This window comes from Hyperolius riggenbachi, chromosome 7, assembly GCF_040937935.1.
Source record: "Hyperolius riggenbachi isolate aHypRig1 chromosome 7, aHypRig1.pri, whole genome shotgun sequence".
Taxonomy (NCBI): Eukaryota; Metazoa; Chordata; class Amphibia; order Anura; family Hyperoliidae; genus Hyperolius; species Hyperolius riggenbachi.
Genome location: NC_090652.1, coordinates 156,255,243 through 156,275,819, shown reverse-complemented (window position 1 = coordinate 156,275,819; position 20,577 = coordinate 156,255,243). Strand labels below are relative to the sequence as shown.

Sequence of the window (20,577 nt, the reverse complement as noted above, 5' to 3'; positions counted from 1 at the left end):
GAGAACTGTTTGGGAAGTGAGTATCTCCTGTGTGTTTGGTAAGTTTCAGAGCAGTTGGGGACAAGCTCCTGGGTGTGGCAGATCCAGGGCTTGGCTGCGCTCACATATGGTGTTGCATGCTGGTTCTGGGGCCCCGGGCAGTGAGAGTTCCTGGGGCCCCAGGCTGGCTTGTGCACCATTATTGTTTTTAAATTTTAATGTAGATTCCCATGCAGTTTAGTTAGGAGGGGGGCAGATGAGAGGGTATATCCTGCACGCTGGTGCCCCCTGCTGGCCATATAGCCATTGTCTATATGCAACTGAAACCCTCTCCTATGACTAGCTGAGTAGCTCAGCTTCTGTTTGAATTAATCACTGCAGACTAGGTGTAATGTGTATGTGCACTTCTTGATTGGCTTACAAGCAGCCTGCAGGCTTTATATAAGCAGCAGAGAACTGTTTGGGAAGTGAGTATCTCCTGTGTGTTTGGTAAGTTTCAGAGCAGTTGGGGACAAGCTCCTGGGTGTGGCAGATCCAGGGCTTGGCTGCGCTCACATATGGTGTTGCATGCTGGTTCTGGGGCCCCGGGCAGTGAGAGTTCCTGGGGCCCCAGGCTGGCTTGTGCACCATTATTGTTTTTAAATTTTAATGTAGATTCCCATGCAGTTTAGTTAGGAGGGGGGCAGATGAGAGGGTATATCCTGCACGCTGGTGCCCCCTGCTGGCCATATAGCCATTGTCTATATGCAACTGAAACCCTCTCCTATGACTAGCTGAGTAGCTCAGCTTCTGTTTGAATTAATCACTGCAGACTAGGTGTAATGTGTATGTGCACTTCTTGATTGGTTTACAAGCAGCCTGCAGGCTTTATATAAGCAGCAGAGAACTGTTTGGGAAGTGAGTATCTCCTGTGTGTTTGGTAAGTTTCAGAGCAGTTGGGGACAAGCTCCTGGGTGTGGCAGATCCAGGGCTTGGCTGCGCTCACATATGGTGTTGCATGCTGGTTCTGGGGCCCCGGGCAGTGAGAGTTCCTGGGGCCCCAGGCTGGCTTGTGCACCATTATTGTTTTTAAATTTTAATGTAGATTCCCATGCAGTTTAGTTAGGAGGGGGGCAGATGAGAGGGTATATCCTGCACGCTGGTGCCCCCTGCTGGCCATATAGCCATTGTCTATATGCAACTGAAACCCTCTCCTATGACTAGCTGAGTAGCTCAGCTTCTGTTTGAATTAATCACTGCAGACTAGGTGTAATGTGTATGTGCACTTCTTGATTGACTTACAAGCAGCCTGCAGGCTTTATATAAGCAGCAGAGAACTGTTTGGGAAGTGAGTATCTCCTGTGTGTTTGGTAAGTTTCAGAGCAGTTGGGGACAAGCTCCTGGGTGTGGCAGATCCAGGGCTTGGCTGCGCTCACATATGGTGTTGCATGCTGGTTCTGGGGCCCCGGGCAGTGAGAGTTCCTGGGGCCCCAGGCTGGCTTGTGCACCATTATTGTTTTTAAATTTTAAGTACCTCACCTTTATCAAAATGAATGAGGCATGGATCCCGGAGGGCTGCTGCTCGCCCCAAGACTAAGTCAGTCCCTGCACACACAGCATCTCTGCCTGCACGCCGTGTGACTGGCTGCCTGGCCTGCCCCAAGAAGACTAAGTCGCTCCCAGTCCCTCCACACAGCATGTCTGCCTGCAGGCCGCTTGACTACCTTCTCCGCCACCACCAACAGGGTCCGGGACTCCAGGCGGATTGCTGAATTTTTTAGGCCGCTGCTAGCAGCGGCCGCTGTAATAATTTTTCTGGTGCGTGTACATGACTGCCTAATTTTTCTGGCTGCACTGTGGGCAGCTGCAACAACAAAAGAAAAGGCATGTACATGCGCCCATTCCCCTTCGTGATCATTACCTTGCTGTGGTGAAGGGGCTTGCGTATCACAATGAAGCAATGACCGGCGCCTAGATGAGTGTCTCGGGGGGCACACAAAAGATAATAAGGTCGTTGCTTCATTGTGGTCAGACCAAATTTGATCAGCTGGACAGTCACTGTTCTGTCATTCAGCTACATCAGCCAGGCGACCATATGGGCTGTAAAGCCACCAAAACCTGCACTCTCGCCATGGTGCGCACCAGTCCAGCACGGCCGTCACTGCACAAACAGCTGTTTGCGGTGCGTTACAAGGTGAGTTTGGTGTGTCAGTGTGAAGCAGTACCTTAATTACACTACCTGATTGATGTATACACATGCAAGATGTTTTAAAGCACTTTAGGCCTGTCATTTAGCATTCAATGTGATTTCTGCCCTTAAAACGCTGCTTTGCGTCAAATCCAGATTTTTCCCGGGGACTTTTGGCGTGTATCCCACTCCGCCATGCCCCCCTCCAGGTGTTAGACCCCTTGAAACATCTTTTCCATCACTTTTGTGGCCAGCATAATTTTTTTTTTTTCAAAGTTCGCATCCCCATTGAAGTCTATTGCGGTTCGCGAACTTTAACGCGAACCGAACGTTCTGCGAAAGTTCGCGAACCCGGTTCGCGAACCTAAAATCGGAGGTTCGGCCCAACTCTAGTAGCCAGTGAAGGGAGTGCAGGACTGGCGTTATGTGGCAGTGACAGGGTTGGTTGGTTAGCAGTCTAGCAGCAGTATTCTGTATCAGCTGTAGGCGGTATAAGACATTTTTTGGAAGGCCAGTGTAGAGAGCATTGCAGTAGTCCAGTCGGGAGGTAATGAAGGCATGAACTAAAGTTGAAAAAAGTAGCAAAAACTTGCGCTCAAACAAAACAGTGCTGGCCCTTTAAATATGCCCCAGGTGCTGCTCTCTTGGACTGGATGGAGCCAGTTGCTGATAGACACAAGAGGGTGGGGGGAGACAGAGAGCGCTCCGATGGTGCATTAACCCAGAAGTATACAGTTATAAAAATAAAGAGTTACACTTACAAATTAAAATGGTGGTGCTGCGCTCTGCTTATACGTCCACCAGTGGGGAACCTCAGCCTAATCCTGCCTGGCCAGGGCGGGTGGTGCAGATGAACTTGCAGGAGGACCTCCGTCTGGGGAGAGAGCTGTGCGCAGCTGATCCTGTCTGACGTCACTACCGGTTTCGGCGTTGATCCACGCCTTCCTCAGGTCCTGAGGAAGGCATGGATCAACGCCGAAACCGGTAGTGACGTCAGACAGGATGCACCATCGGAGCGCTCTCTGTCTCCCCCCACCCTCTTATGAACTAAAGTTGGTAGGTCTTCTGGTGGGATGAGGTGCTTGATTTTTACGATGTTCTTAAGGTGAAAATAGAATGATTTCACCACAGCAGAGATGTGAGTTCTGAAGTTTAAATCCCCATCAATTAGAACTCTCAGGCCTACGCACATGATCAGAGCTGCGTAGATCCGTGCCTCCTATTCCCAGTGGTGAAGACTGCAAGTTAAGTTGTTTTGTTGTCCTGCGCTGCCCTCCGATCAGAAGAACTTCAGTTTTGTCTGCATTTAGTTTCAGCCAGTTGTCATTCATCCATTGCTGTAGTTCACGTAAGCAGGCGTTTATAGTTAGAGTTGAGTCTGTCACACTAGGCTTGAAGGAAAGGTATAGTTGGGTGTCGTCCGCATAGCAGTGGTATGTCAGGCCATGTTTTTGGATTAGTTTTCCAAGCGTTAACATGTAAATCGTGAAAAGCAGGGGAGAGAGGATTGAGCCCTGGGGCACTCCGTACTTAAGTGGTACAGGGGTGGACAGGAAGGCCCCATTGACACTTTTTGGGTTCTGCCACTCAAGAAGGATTGGAACCACTCAAGAACTATGCCCTCAATGCCGCAGTATTCCTGTAGCCTGTTTATCAAGATGCCATGGTCAACTGTATCAAAGGCTACAGAAAGGTCTAGCAGTATGAGGATCGAGCACTCTCCTCTGTCTCTTGCCATGAGCAGGTGGTTGCATATTTGGATGAGGACAGTTTCAGTGCTGTGGTGTTTCCTGAAGCCAGACTGGAATGGGCCATAACTGTTGTTTTGTAGGATTTTGGCATTTAGCTAGAGGTATACAGCTTTTTTTAATTAGCTTACCCAGAAAGGGAAGGTTAGAGACAGGTCTGTAGCTGGTCATTGCATCTGGGTCCAGGGAGGGTTTTCTGAGGAGAGACCTGATGATTGATTCCTTCAGTAAAGCAGGAAATATCCCTGATTGTAAGGAACAGTTAACAATTTTGTGGAATACCGGTACAAACAGGTCAGGACAGTACAACATGAACTGTGTTGGGCCAGGATCTAGGTCACAGGTAGTTAGGCGGAGGTGAAGGAGGATGCTTGATGTGACTTCTTCATCAATTTCTTTGAAGTTTGACCAAGGTGTTACGTTGTCTCTGCTAATGGTCTTCGGCGCTATATTAGGCTCAGATGCTGTAAGTTGGATGGACCTTATAGCGGAGACTTTGTGAAGAAATGGGCAAATTGGTCACAGAGGTCCTTTGAAGGCTCGATATTCAGTTTTTCACATGCTGGGTTGCAGAGTTTTTCCACTGTGTGGAACAGTTGGGCTGGTTTGTTAACTGCATTTGCAATCTCTTGTGATAGAAAGGAGGATTTTTTTCCCGTGATTACCTTTTGGTAGTTCTTCAAGTGGAGGATTAAGGCATCTTTGTCTTCTGGGGACTGATATTTGCGCCACAGTCTCTCAAGTTTTCGGCGTGTCTTTTCAGCTCTTTTATAGAGTTATCAAACCACTGTGCAAGATGGTGTGGAGTAAGATATTTGGTGCACAGAGGAGCAATGGTCTCAAAGGTGGAGGACACACATTTGTTGTATTTAAACACCAGATTATCAGGGTCCAAGCTGGAGTCAGTCAATTCATCAAAGCTAAGGTTATCTCGGATATGTTGAGGTGTTAGTCCTTTTAAAAGTCCTTCAGAAAATGAATTTCTCTGGGGCCTTTATGAACCTAATAAAGGCTATGCATGTAAATCCCAAAGCCCTTATTTACACACCGTGCTTTATTTCCCTTGGCTTTCCTCTGACTAAAGGGACACGCCAAGGTTGTCCCCTCTCACCTTTATTATTTGACCTTGCGCTAGAGCCACTGCTAAGGGAGTTAGACAAACATATACGAGGGATACCGGTGGGAAATATGACAGTCAGTCAAGCAGCATTTGCAGACGACATCCTGATTTTCTTGGCTAGACCAAAAGAAGATCTCCCAAAAGTATTTCAAATAATCCAAACAATAGGAAAATTAAGCGTCTTTGGAATAAATAATACTAAAAGTGAACTATTGTTTTTAACTAGTGGGGTAGACTCAATAGCAGTGGCACAAGAACAAGGCATATCAATAAAATCACAAGTCAGGCACGTAGGCATCAAGCTGAATAAAGAACCCAGTTCCATATATACCCTCAATTATGATCCCCTTATTCAAAGTATAAAACAGCAATTGCAAAGATGGACAAATTTACCACTGAATTTAATGGGAAGGGCGGTGGTCCTTAAAAGTGTGATTTTTGGGAGACTATTATATCCGTTACAGACCATACCTCTCCTGCTGAAACATAAAGACATTCAAGACCTAGACAGATTATTCACAAAGTATTTATTAAAATTACCCAAAGACTGGGCAGGGCTGAGCATCCCAAACATACGTCTCTATCAGGAATGAGCAGAAACAGTTGCAACATTATGAACATAATATATGCAATGTGACATCTTGAATGCATTGTGCATTTCAAATGTTGTAACCTTTGTTTGGGAGAACATTTTCAAAACTTTTGAAAAAAACATAGTTTAAAAAAAACTACTTTATTTAAACACACAAACAAGATTTTTTTTTATTAATGTACACTGCCATCATCCAGGTCATATGAACTGTAGTATTCCTTGATTGAAGTCCTCGGACTCCCTGTCCACACCATCACATCATCACTGCAACATTGGTCGGGATGGCATAAGCTTGTTTAAATTTCCATTTTGGGCATCGTAGCTGAGGCTTCTTGTTGTTCCAAATTAATAGACCAGAGGAAAGCCACAAGAAAATATTGAAAGATGCTTATGCCCCCAACCCTTTCATTTTTGTGGTGATGATTACTATGGGGATATATATTTTTCTGTTGTGCATTTTTTTATGAAATAATTTTTAAGGTGTGAGTGTGTCTTTCTGAACTTTGTTTCTATTTGTGTAAATGGTAAGTTATACTCCTGTACTTAATTCCCTGGGAGGAAGGCCCCTTATTATAACCCAGGATTTCCCTACTCCACCATATATCTCCCTCATACTATTACCTTCACACCCTCCTAGGCTTCTCGACTGTGCAGTTCAGACTCCTGGCTGCCGGCCATGAGCACCTTTGAAGCACAACTGAAGGGCCACATTTGTACCACCACATTGTGTTATCGCTTGATGTTACTCTACAGACGGGCTGGCCCTCCAACTTCATTATATGTAACTTTGTACCTTGCTGGATTAAACTAATACTGGATTACTGCAACCGGTGCCCGACCTGCTTTACTTCTCTCTACCCCATAATTGGATTGCATTTGGGTAGTGAGCACTGTCTTTATTTAGGATTCAGTGTGCTATTTCAGTCTACATGTAAGTGCCAGTCGCATTTTGCTACTCTATGATTGGTCCTGACATGACACAAGGTAAAGTCCACTGTGTTCTGCTCCCTTTTGCTTTTATTAAGTAAGACCGTATCCAAAACAAAATACAGACTCAGAAAATGTTGCTGTATATATAGTATATTTATTGTTTACTTTCATTAGAGAAGTACAGAATTTATCAAGTCATTTTTAATTGTTTTAGGTATTATAATGCTGGAAAAATCATCAAAATGTAGGTATATATCTATAAGAATAAAAAGACTTGAATCAGGTCAAACCCATCTGTATTTAGTCAACAGACAGTAATGCAAACTGTCTGTGATCTCTAACACAGATATTTGAGTTTTTATCCTTCAGTTCCAAGTGTCAGAGTTTTTGGAAGTCAGCCTCTGTTTGCATATGTGCTGTGAGCTCAACTCGTTTTTATAAACATAACTCAACAGATCAACTATCACAGGTAATAATCACTGGATGTCAAAAGTGATGGATGAGAGTGTAATACAACATTCTATTTACAGATGCGGCAACTGGAGGAAACTTCCAACAATTAATAGAGTGGCTAGAAGATGAAGGCAATAAGAAGCTTCTGAAAGAGAATGAAGCAAAAAGGTCAACAACACCACACAAACAACACAATAGCAATTAGTTGTTATTATTATTATGATTTATATAGCTCTAACATATTACGCAGTGCTGTACAATACATAGGATTACAGACAATGATAACAGGGGTGACAGCACAATACATGTAATAGGCAATAAATACAACAATATAAACAATAAAACTCATGCGCCTATGCATATATGATTAATGCAATATTTATTAAAAACCAATCAATTGATAAAAACTGCACACCATGAATCTGTACTCAGCCTCTTTCTAGTCACATGCCTGGGCAACATCAAGGGACCCAGGAAGAATTGCCTAGATTTCTATGCTGCCAATTTACTTCATACATGCGTGCATTAAATAAAATATAGAAACAACCTCCCTTTCTCCTTTAATCTATTGTTCCTCAAATCTCCAGAATCTAAATAGCCAGCATTATAGATCTTTCCATGCAGTGTTATTGTTTCTCCACTCAGCAATACTTTGTATTTGCACTTAGCGTTTATCTGTCTTTCAGAAAGCGTATACTGAACGCCACACGTTTCACAGTACAGCAGGATTTATATAATGTTCCTCCCTAGTGAGTTTAATCACAAGTGAGTTTGATCACAAAGATTCTTCTGCTACCTCAGTAGCTGACTCACGTTTACCGCACTGATCGGCAGTCCATTCGCTCCAGAGAGAGGAGGGGGGCAGAAGGAGTTCCCAGCTTATCCGGTATCTTTAGATGTACAGATCCGCTTGAGTCCCGGCCGGCGACTCACTGCTGGATCACTCCGATGTAGGCTACAAGGACTTCCGTCTTGGCGTACTTTGCAACACACGGAGTCCGGGGGTGACGTCACCACACTTCTTAGCCAATAGCCAACGCGTTTCGGTAGGTTCCGCCTACCTTCTTCAGGGCGTACTCCCATTGGCTGTGTACCTTCTTATACTCTGTTACTCCACCCACCTCTCTCCGTGTCACTTGTTACTATATCTCTGATAAGCAGACTCGTTTAAAATGCATAAATCTCAATATCTGAGTTCAAGCCTAGCGGGACTCCACTGTTCAGAGTGTATATCCATTCAGTTTCTTTCCGTGACATTTTGTCAATATAATTACCACCCCCCCAATCTCTTTCCACCTTCTGTATAGCATAAAACTTAAAGGTCTCCAAACTTTTTCCATGATGTTCTTTAAAATGTTTGCTAAGTGGTTGCTTTTCATTCCCATTTTTAATATTATTTACATGTTCTCCTATTCTGGAGAGGAGTTTCCTTTTTGTCCTGCCTATATATTGCTTCTTGCAGCCACATTCGATAACATATATTATTCCAGTGCTGGTACAATTTAATTCTCCCATTATGTTAAACTGCTCATGTGTCACTTGTGACTCAAAATTATACATTGGTGCATGATATTTCGTATTTTTACAAGGAACACAAAATCCACACCTCTTAAAGGAGCCCTTTCTTTTTTCTCTATTTAATTGTGGTTCACTAACAGTTGGTGCAATTATGTTCCTAATACAATTAGCTTTACTAAAAATATATTTTGGTTTCTCTGTTAAAATACCATTAAGCGTCTTGTCTTTCTGTAAAATTTCCCAATGATTTTCCACAATCCTTTTTATATCGTTAGATTGCTGGTTGTATTTCATCTTAATGCTAGGTAATGGATGTGTTTCACTTCCACCCTTAGATTTTAATAAATCTTCCCGATTCAAATCTCTCACTGCATTTAGTGTCTGTTCTAATTTGCCAGTATCATATTTTCTTTCCACAAACCTTTCTCTTAACAAAACCGATTGTTCATTATAATCATCAATCTCGGTACAATTTCGTCTTATGCGCATAAATTGACTTTTTGGGATGTTTGTAAGCCACTTTAACATGTGACAACTGTCGAGATATATAAAACTGTTGGTGTCAACTTTTTTAAAAAAGGTTTTTGTCTTAATTTGCCCATTATCTATAAAAATATTCAAATCTAAAAAATTTACCGTATTACTGCTATACTCATAAGTAAATTCCAAATTATATTCATTCTTGGTATTAATCCATCCCAAAAATCGCTTTAGGCTTTCTTCTCCCCCTCTCCAAATAAAAATGGCATCGTCTACAAACCGTTTCCAGAGGACGAGGCTCGCCCCGGGGCCCTTCTGGCCCCTCAAAATCAATTGCTCCCAGTAGGCCATATAAAGGTTAGCGAACCCTGGAGCGAACCTCGTCCCCATCGCAGTCCCAATACGCTGCAGGAAATGCTGACCTGCATACAGAAAATTATTATGAGTTAAAATAAACATAATAGATTCCTCAATAAATTCAATCTGATCTTAAGGGGTATCCGTAAGTTCATTTAAAAAATATCTAACAGCTTCAACCCCTTTATCATGATCTATAATTGTATAGAGAGATTTAACATCTGCCACACACATTATGTCACCAGATTCCCACTCGACCTCATTCAAAATTCTTAAAATGTGTCCCGTGTCTTTGACATATGACTCCGTCTGGATCACTGCCCTCTGTAAGTATCCATCTACATATTCTGATAAATTAGCTGTCAGGGACCCAATCCCTGAGATGATAGGTCTCCCGGGAGGGTCCCTGACTTGTTTATGAATTTTAGGAAGATGATAATAAACCGGGAGGCGTCGATCTTTCTGTAAAAGGAATTGGACTTCTTTTTCATTTAAAATACCTCGTTCTTCTCCAGATCCAATCAAATCCTCTAGCTGCTTTTTATATTCAAAAGTGGGGTTTTTCTTTAGGAGCAAGTATGTTTCAGTATTTTTAAGTTGTCTCTCAGCCTCCCTGTTATATTCTGTCCTATTCTGAACCACTATCCTCCCCCTTTGTCTGCTGGTCTCACTATAACCTCTAAGTCATCCCGTAGTGCTCTCATAGCTGTTTTCTCTGGTCCACTTAGATTAGAAAAAAAAATTTGTTTAAGTTTCCTGATGTCCCTATCACTCATTTCATTGATTGGATTAAATTTTGATCTATTCTGTAAACCACTGTGTATATACCCACTCTGATTATTTTCATTCACAACTGGGGGTTTCTTTATAAAGTATTTTTTGAGACACAATTGTCTCATATATTTTTTGATCCCAATATAGGCATCAAACTTATTTAGTTTATTGGTTGGTGCAAACTTTAAACCTTTCTTTAGAATAGATACTTCCGCAGGTTCCAGCTTCCGTTCACTAAGATTATATATCCCATCCCGAATTTCTCTAGGCTCTATTGGTATTTCTATACTCCTCTTTTCTTTTTTGGACTTGCCCCTCCCTCTACACCCTCTATACTTCTTCCCTCTCTTCTTTCTTTGTATAAAAAATGATTGGTAATCTTATTACTGGCATCTTGTTGTGACCTCAATTTCATTCTCTCAGTTATCTCATTCTTGTCTTTCCTGCTTCTCCTATTTACACCTCTTTTGCTTTCTACTCTCTCCCCTTGATTTTGATCCAGTACTGTCCTATAGTCAATAAATTTACGTTGCCCTTTAGGGACATCTGGGATTTTGGTCAGTGGGTTGAATCTGTTTTTAGTGGGAATCTGCACAATAACCTCTGCTTCTATTGGTAGAGCTTTTTTGATCTGATCCACTTCCTCCAGAGTTTCACAGTCGTGAAGCAATTGTGTCCTACTCTTCTCATGCAATCCTGACTCACTTCCCTCTTCCTTTCTCTCAATCACCAACATTCTACCCCCTTCACTTCCTTCATTCGAATCAATCAAAATATCCTCTTCCTGTGCTACGATACAACCGTTGGACCCATACACCACATCCACTGATTCTTCTTCTTTTTTCTTATTGACTTCTCTCATACCACTATCGTCTACATGCACTTCATCCACTCCTAATTCTTCCCCTGTAGATCTAACATATTCATCAACAGTTGTCAAACTCACTTCTTCCGTTGTCAAATTCACTTCTTCCTCAGCTCTATACCTATTTTCTCCATTTTCAGTTTCTACAAAATTACCTAAAACGTACAGATCCTCACATTCCACAGTATCTCTGGAGAATTTCTTCAATTTACGATACATAATCTCCTCCTCCAGTTTAATTAATCTCCCCTGGATGCTGTGTTCCAGATTTTTGAATACCTCTGTTTCAGCATGTGGTTCCAATTTAGTATATAAATTTCTGACCTCTTCACTCCTGTTTATGAGATTTTTGAATACCTCTGTTTCAGCATGTGGTTCCAATTTAGTATATAAATTTCTGACCTCTTCACTCCTGTTTATGATTTGCATTTTTCGTACTTCAGTTATAAATTCAAGAACCTGCATAGAGAATGATCTAAACATCCTATCCCAGTCCGCCTGGACTTCTTCAGATTGTAAGTCAAATGCCAGAGTTTTATAAACTTCTAATCCAGGCGGGCATTTGCCCTGTTCCCTGTATTTTTCCAAAGAGAATATCTCCCACATATTCTTGGTCTCTTGAACTAAGAGTTTCTCCAACCTTCGGCTATTGAATTTAATAAACTCCTCCTCCCTGAAGTCCACTTTAATTTTGCTCTCATCATGCTGAAAAAAGGTTTCAATCCTCTGCAACCGATCCTCCCGATATTTCCATAGATCTGTGCTAATCTCAAATTTCTTTCCGTTTTCTTCCATAATAGTGTTCGTGCTATTACACTGTATCAATATAACGATTCGTGTTTGTTTAAGCTATAGCAATATAAAGATTGTCAGTACAAAGACACAAGCTGCTAATACAATCACTTACGGATCAATAGATCGAGTCATAAATTGATTTGAAGATTGTAGCGCTTGATAATTAATATTTCACAATGGCAGCAATAAGTTAATATAGAATCCGTAACTATATACCAAAAATATAAACAATAAAACTCATGCGCCTATGCATATATGATTAATGCAATATTTATTAAAAACCAATCAATTGATAAAAACTGCACACCATAAATCTGTACTCAGCCTCTTTCTAGTCACATGCCTGGGCAACATCAAGGGACCCAGGAAGAATTGCCTAGATTTCTATGCTGCCAATTTACTTCATACATGCGTGCATTAAATAAAATATAGAAACAACCTCCCTTTCTCCTTTAATCTATTGTTCCTCAAATCTCCAGAATCTAAATAGCCAGCATTATAGATCTTTCCATGCAGTGTTATTGTTTCTCCACTCAGCAATACTTTGTACTTGCACTTAGCGTTTATCTGTCTTTCAGAAAGCGTATACTGAACGCCACACGTTTCACAGTACAGCAGGATTTATATAATGTTCCTCCCTAGTGAGTTTAATCACAAGTGAGTTTGATCACAAAGATTCTTCTGCTACCTCAGTAGCTGACTTACGTTTACCGCACTGATCGGCAGTCCATTCGCTCCAGAGAGAGGAGGGGGGCAGAAGGAGTTCCCAGCTTATCCGGTATCTTTAGATGTACAGATCCGCTTGAGTCCCGGCCGGCGACTCACTGCTGGATCACTCCGATGTAGGCTACAAGGACTTCCGTCTTGGCGTACTTTGCTCCACCCACCTCTCTCCGTGTCACTTGTTACTATATCTCTGATAAGCAGACTCGTTTAAAATGCATAAATCTCAATATCTGAGTTCAATCCTAGCGGGACTCCACTGTTCAGAGTGTATATCCATTCAGTTTCTTTCCGTGACATTTTGTCAATATAATTACCACCCCTTCAATCTCTTTCCACCTTCTGTATAGCGTAAAACTTAAAGGTCTCCAAACTTTTTCCATGATGTTCTTTAAAATGTTTGCTAAGTGGTTGCTTTTCATTCCCATTTTTAATATTATTTACATGTTCTCCTATTCTGGAGAGGAGTTTCCTTTTTGTCCTGCCTATATATTGCTTCTTGCAGCCACATTCGATAACATATATTATTCCAGTGCTGGTACAATTTAATTCTCCCATTATGTTAAACTGCTCATGTGTCACTTGTGACTCAAAATTATACATTGGTGCATGATATTTCGTATTTTTACAAGGAACACAAAATCCACACCTCTTAAAGGAGCCCTTTCTTTTTTCTCTATTTAATTGTGGTTCACTAACAGTTGGTGCAATTATGTTCCTAATACAATTAGCTTTACTAAAAATATATTTCGGTTTCTCTGTTAAAATACCATTAAGCGTCTTGTCTTTCTGTAAAATTTCCCAATGATTTTCCACAATCCTTTTTATATCGTTAGATTGCTGGTTGTAGGCTTTCTTCTCCCCCTCTCCAAATAAAAATGGCATCGTCTATAAACCGTTTCCAGAGGACGAGGCTTGCCCCGGGGCCCTCCTGGCAATTGATTTTGAGGGGCCAGGAGGGCCCCGGGGCGAGCCTCGTCCTCTGGAAACGGTTTATAGACGATGCCATTTTTATTTGGAGAGGGGGAGAAGAAAGCCTAAAGCGATTTTTGGGATGGATTAATACCAAGAATGAATATAATTTGGAATTCACTTATGAGTATAGCAGTAATACGGTAAATTTTTTAGATTTGAATATTTTTATAGATAATGGGCAAATTAAGACAAAAACCTTTTTTAAAAAAGTTGACACCAACAGTTTTATATATCTCGACAGTTGTCACATGTTAAAGTGGCTTACAAACATCCCAAAAAGTCAATTTATGCGCATAAGACGAAATTGTACCGAGATTGATGATTATAATGAACAATCGGTTTTGTTAAGAGAAAGGTTTGTGGAAAGAAAATATGATACTGGCAAATTAGAACAGACACTAAATGCAGTGAGAGATTTGAATCGGGAAGATTTATTAAAATCTAAGGGTGGAAGTGAAACACATCCATTACCTAGCATTAAGATGAAATACAACCAGCAATCTAACGATATAAAAAGGATTGTGGAAAATCATTGGGAAATTTTACAGAAAGACAAGACGCTTAATGGTATTTTAACAGAGAAACCGAAATATATTTTTAGTAAAGCTAATTGTATTAGGAACATAATTGCACCAACTGTTAGTGAACCACAATTAAATAGAGAAAAAAGAAAGGGCTCCTTTAAGAGGTGTGGATTTTGTGTTCCTTGTAAAAATACGAAATATCATGCACCAATGTATAATTTTGAGTCACAAGTGACACATGAGCAGTTTAACATAATGGGAGAATTAAATTGTACCAGCACTGGAATAATATATGTTATCGAATGTGGCTGCAAGAAGCAATATATAGGCAGGACAAAAAGGAAACTCCTCTCCAGAATAGGAGAACATGTAAATAATATTAAAAATGGGAATGAAAAGGAACCACTTAGCAAACATTTTAAAGAACATCATGGAAAAAGTTTGGAGACCTTTAAGTTTTACGCTATACAGAAGGTGGAAAGAGATTGGAGGGGTGGTAATTATATTGACAAAATGTCACGGAAAGAAACTGAATGGATATACACTCTGAACAGTGGAGTCCCGCTAGGATTGAACTCAGATATTGAGATTTATGCATTTTAAACGAGTCTGCTTATCAGAGATATAGTAACAAGTGACACGGAGAGAGGTGGGTGGAGTAACAGAGTATAAGAAGGTACACAGCCAATGGGAGTACGCCCTGAAGAAGGTAGGCGGAACCTACCGAAACGCGTTGGATATTGGCTAAGAAGTGTGGTGACGTCACCCCCGGACTCCGTGTGTTGCAAAGTACGCCAAGACGGAAGTCCTTGTAGCCTACATCGGAGTGATCCAGCAGTGAGTCGCCGGCCGGGACTCAAGCGGATCTGTACATCTAAAGATACCGGATAAGCTGGGAACTCCTTCTGCCCCCCTCCTCTCTCTGGAGCGAATGGACTGCCGATCAGTGCGGTAAACGTGAGTCAGCTACTGAGGTAGCAGAAGAATCTTTGTGATCAAACTCACTTGTGATTAAACTCACTAGGGAGGAACATTATATAAATCCTGCTGTACTGTGAAACGTGTGGCGTTCAGTATACGCTTTCTGAAAGACAGATAAACGCTAAGTGCAAATACAAAGTATTGCTGAGTGGAGAAACAATAACACTGCATGGAAAGATCTATAATGCTGGCTATTTAGATTCTGGAGATTTGAGGAACAATAGATTAAAGGAGAAAGGGAGGTTGTTTCTATATTTTATTTAATGCACGCATGTATGAAGTAAATTGGCAGCATAGAAATCTAGGCAATTCTTCCTGGGTCCCTTGATGTTGCCCAGGCATGTGACTAGAAAGAGGCTGAGTACAGATTCATGGTGTGCAGTTTTTATCAATTGATTGGTTTTTAATAAATATTGCATTAATCATATATGCATAGGCGCATGAGTTTTATTGTTTATATTTTTGGTATATAGTTACGGATTCTATATTAACTTATTGCTGCCATTGTGAAATATTAATTATCAAGCGCTACAATCTTCAAATCAATAAATACAACAATACAGGTAATAAGCAAATAAGAAATACAACACAATACAGGTAGTAATACAATGCCAGATCGTACACTGGAGTGGTAGTACTGATAATAAAAGTTCACATTCTGAGTGGAGTGTAAAATCAAGTATGATACACAAGGGGAGAGGGCCCTGCCAAAGGCGGCTTACAATTTAGAGGGAGGGGGGACATGAAAGGAGCTGAGGGTGCAAAGAGGGGTTCTCGGCAGAGAGAGTTATAGCAGCGTCAAGGTGGGGTAGGCCTCCTCGGAGAGGTGAGTTTTGAGTGCTTTTTTGAAGGTGTTGAAGGAGGGGGCAAGCCTGATGGGCAGAAGGAGAGAGTTCCACAGGATGAGGGCAGCTCTAGTGAAGTCATGTAGTCGTGCATGGGAGTGCGAGATGTGTGGGGTGGTTAGAAGGAGGTGGTTGTTGGAGGAGGTGGCCAGGTGTGTATCTGCTGACCACCAGGTCAGATATGTAGGATCGGGCAGGAGGTGTGTATAGATTTATAGGCCACACATAGGATCTTGGAGCTGATTCTGAAGTGAATTGGAAGCCATTGAAATGATTTTCATACAGAGGCGTAGCTAGGGTTTTCAGCGCCCAGGGACAAAGACAGTTTTTTTTAACCCAACCCCCCCCCCCCTCCCCTGGACAAAATGTGTGCACTGGCCATGTGATTGGATTGGAGAGCCAGCCAGTCGGGCTAGCCCGGCACACGTGCAGCATCATCATTCATCTTCCTCATCCTGAGCCACCAGGCCGGCCCAAACACCCAGTAAGTGTCTGTGACAGGGGACGGGTAGGGGGTCGGCTTAGAAGTGAGCGGCAGCATGCATACTAATTTTCAAGGCTGCGCGCACAGTTCTCTGACTGCAGTGCGGTACATGCGGTAAATACCTTACCTGCTGTAATTAGTTAGGAAGAGGTGACCCAGGGGGAAATTGCCCCCCGGGCCAGTCCACGCATGCGCCTTGCCCACCCATAGCTACTACTCTGTTTGCATAGGGGAGTTGTGGAGACAGAGCGGTGGGAGGAAAAGATTAGTCTAACTGATGCGTTCAATAAAACTAAAGTGGAAAAGAAAAGTCAGATACTTACCTATGGAGAGGGAAGGCTCTGGATCCTATTGAGCCTTACCTGTCCCCTCTCAATCCCCTCGTCCCAGCACTGTCACCACTCTGGTAGAACACATCTCCATGATTCCTCAGAAGGCTTCTGGAGTACTCGTGTCCTCGAACACTCCCAAAGACATATACTGCACATCTGCTATATGGAACCTCTCATGTTTGAGAATGCTCGGGGACATGAGGCTTCCCAAAGCCTTACGAGGGCTCACAGAACTTCGCTAGAACCAGGACACTGAGGGCTCTTTAGGATCCAGGGCTTTCCCTCTCCATAGGTATCTGACTTTTTTATTTTCACAACAGAATTGTTTTAAGCAGCTTATTGTAAAACATTAGGGCTTGTTTATCATAAGCTGCAAAAATGACTTAGATTTATTTGCAGTATATGAAGCATTTCTGATGATGAAAAAAACCAGGATAATTAAAGTGGTATGAAACTCTGCATTTCTTCTCTGCTCTAAAAGATTAATTACAGCATAAAACCTTCTAGGGAAAAATAATGGAGCATAATGTCATTCAAACAGCAGTAGCCAGGATTGCTATATAAACAACTGCAGCCTGTTTCTCCATCCTCAGTCCCAGAGATTGGGTGAGCATGATCTACAATTGCCACCAGAGCCAGCCTTCCTTAGTGAGCGGTAGCCTATCAAATGGGTGTAAGCAACCAAAGCCACCAGATAGGTATGGCTTTATTGACCCCACCTCTATTTATGTCACACTCAGGGGCATAACTAGATTGTGCTGGACGCCCCAAACAGAGATCTCTTGGCTGGGCACCCTAATCCCCTCACAATATTTAGTCATAGGGGGGGGGGGGGGTTAGCTTCTCCTGTAAAACCTCTGAGTCCTCAGAGCTTCAAAGCCCCTTGTACAGGTGTGGAAAATAAATAACAAAGTTTATGCTATGCAGCTGAACTAAGAGGAAAATATATAGGCAATTAGGTATGCCCCCCAACTGTCCTGTCCCGATTTGGGGGGGGGCTCTCCTGTTCTCCCATTATGACCCCCCAGTGTCCCGGCTGGCTGGGGGGTCAGATGTGAAAAAATGACCGAGGCGACCAACCGTACGGATACGGTGTGTAGGATGCGGATCGGCATAATATTCTCCCTCCCTCCCTCCTAATGTGCCCCCCAGTGTCCCCCTTGTTTGCAGAGTAAGTTTGCATAGCAGAGTGGGCTATCATTTAATCTTACCATTCATCCTCGCGTACCGGGATCTGGCTTCACTCTACTTCCTATGACGTCACAGGAAGCGGGAAGAAGAGAAGAGCCAGATGCCGGTACACAAGGATGAATGGTAAGATGACAGCCCGCTCTGCTGCGCACTTTACTCTGCAAACAGGGGGACACGGGGGCACATTCGGAGGGAGGAAGGGAAAATATGATGCCGGACCCGCATCCCACACACTGCATCCGCGCGGCTGGCGCCTCGATCAATTTTTCCCCTCCTCTCCAGGGGCACCCTCCTCCTCACCCACGGGCACCATCACCCTCCTGCTCACCCAAGGGCAGGTTATATTGTCTATGTTTTTTTTTTATTATTTAAATGCCCATTGTGATTTTAATAAAAAAAAAAAATATCATATGAAATGATGTATGCATGACTTGGGGTGTGTCAGGGGTGTGGTTGGGGGTGTGGCCTAAGTGTCCCGCTTTCTAATTTCAAAATGTTCAGAGGTATGTATAGGCAGTCTGTATTGCAAACAGAGCAAGCATATGTTTTTAGCTGGGTTCACATTTGGAGTAATTCCACATGGTTTCCCTACATACAGAATCGCATCAGATGTGACAGGCCATGTTAATCAATGGGCTCGTTTCTCATATGTGGAAAAAAAATGATTGTTTGCAGCTTAATATTGCACACTGCATGCAATTCCCATTACCCACAGCCTGCTGCTGTCGATGACAAGCATTGGAAAACGTGCATTTAAAAATGAAGAAGAATTGTCCATAGAAAACCATGCTCATTTCACATCACAGCTCAAATTATGAAGAAAAAAAAAGGGGCCCGAGCCTGTTGCTATGGAAGAGGTTAATAAAAGTGGAGGGTACACTCACACTATGGGCTTAATTCACTAAACCGTGGTAACTCATACCACCGCTGCGCTAGCGTTTTTTGCGCAATCGCAAATTTTCATGCGCAAATATTTGCGATTGTGTGTGAAAATTTGCGATTGCTTGCAAAAACGCAAGCATGCAGCAGTGATATGAGTTATCACGGTTTAGTGAATCCCTATGTACATTAGGTATAATACCACATAGATATGAACAATGGTATGGGCATGCTCACATCCATGCGCTGTAATGGGTCACATTATTCTAATATGTTGGATGCAGTGCATTTCTGGATAATGTGTGCGGATATGTGCTTGTTGCATAGACACTGACCTGCTTTTGAAATGTGTGTATTATACTGTGGACACTCACGGTGCATTGCAGTACACAGGCATTATAATCCAATGTTTTACAATATACAAAATGTGAAGACAGACTAGATGTATTTCTCAAGCTAAGTAACACAGCAACAAATAGCTTTAGGGAAGTTTCTAATAAACAGAAAAATAAAATATATTACCAGATACGCATGAAGATGAAAGCGTCAAAACTGTAAAAAGAAAATAGTTCTGTTAAGTTCTGTATCAAAAAGGAAAATGAGATTATACATTGTACAACATGCAGGTGATTTACACATTTTTGCTTTTAAAGGAATCCTTTTAATGAGAGGAATCAGTGCTTTTAATGAGAGGAATCAGAGGAATCAGTGCTTAGTGCCCAGACACACTCTCACATTGTTTTGCAACAAAAGTGACCCTGTATTTTGCTGCAATGCACAGCACGTGTAAAGCACACAGGTTTACACGTGCGCGTAGAGTTGAGCTGAAATTTTCGTAATTTCGCATTACTAAAATTACGCATGCGAAATTTGCGATTACGATGCGAAATTACAGTAGCGTAATTGCCATTAAAATCGTAATTGAAAATACCGTAAGCGTAATTTTCAACGCGTAATTTCGCGTTTCGTTCATGCCGTAATTTCGCATTAAACGCTACCGTAATTTCGCGTTAAACCGTAACGCTCCGTATAATATAAAAAAGCCGCCGACTTTAAGGGTTAATAGCAAAGCCCCCTTAAATGCTAAGAGCCTCAAATTTGAAGAATATATTAAGGAGATCAGGAGGAATAAGAGGAAATTTTTTTTTTCAAAAATACCGTATAGTTTTTGAGAAAATCGATGTTAAAGTTTCAAAGGAAAAATGTAAACATTTAAAAACCCGCCGACTTTAACGGTTACTAGCAAAGCCTGCTTAAAGTTTAGGAACACCAAATTCCCAGGGTATATTAAGGGGATCAGTGGGAATAAGAGGAAAATTTTTTTTTTCAAAAAGACCTTATAGTTTTTGAGAAAATCGATTTTTAAGTTTCAAGGGCGAAAATGTCTTTTAAATGCAGAAAATGTCAGTTTTTTTTGCACAGGTAACAATAGTGTATTATTTTCATACATTCCCCCAAGTGGGAAGAGTTTTACTTACTTCGTTCTAAGTGTGGGAAATATAAAAAAAACGACGTGGGGTCCCCCTCCCAGACCTCTTTAACCCCTTGTCCCCCATGCAGGCTGGGATAGCCAGAATGCGGAGCACCGGCCGCGTGGGGCTCCGCACCCTGACTATACCAGCCCGCATGGTCCATGGATTGGGGGGTCTCGGAAGGGGAGGGGCAGCCAAGCTTTCCCCTCCCCCTCCGAGCCCTTGTCCAATCCAAGGACAAGGGGCTCTTCTCCACCTCCGATGGGCGGTGGAGGTGGAGGCCGCGATTTCCTGGGGGGGAGGTTCATGGTGGAATCTGGGAGTCCCCTTTAAAAAGGGGTCCCCCAGATGCCCACCCCCCCCTCCCAGGAGAAATGGGTATAGAGGTACTTG

At 42.3% G+C, this 20,577-nt stretch overlaps 1 protein-coding gene across 6 annotated transcripts in view; it reads right to left on the bottom strand.

Annotated features, from left to right (window-relative positions):
* Positions 1 to 6,668: 6,668 nt before the first annotated feature.
* The window catches only part of LOC137524665 (uromodulin-like), a 408,103-nt gene continuing 394,194 nt past the window's right edge, over positions 6,669 to 20,577 (bottom strand). For 5 of the 6 annotated variants that reach the window (XM_068244787.1, XM_068244793.1, XM_068244791.1 and 2 more), the window contains 2 exons: positions 19,235 to 19,264; positions 6,669 to 7,134 (listed from right to left, as the gene is read on the bottom strand). In XM_068244787.1, coding sequence (XP_068100888.1) covers positions 7,061 to 7,134; positions 19,235 to 19,264 — 104 coding nt within the window. In that variant the 3' untranslated portion in view covers positions 6,669 to 7,060. The remainder of the gene's footprint in view (positions 7,135 to 19,234; positions 19,265 to 20,577) is intronic. The other variant, XM_068244788.1, reaches the window with a different exon arrangement.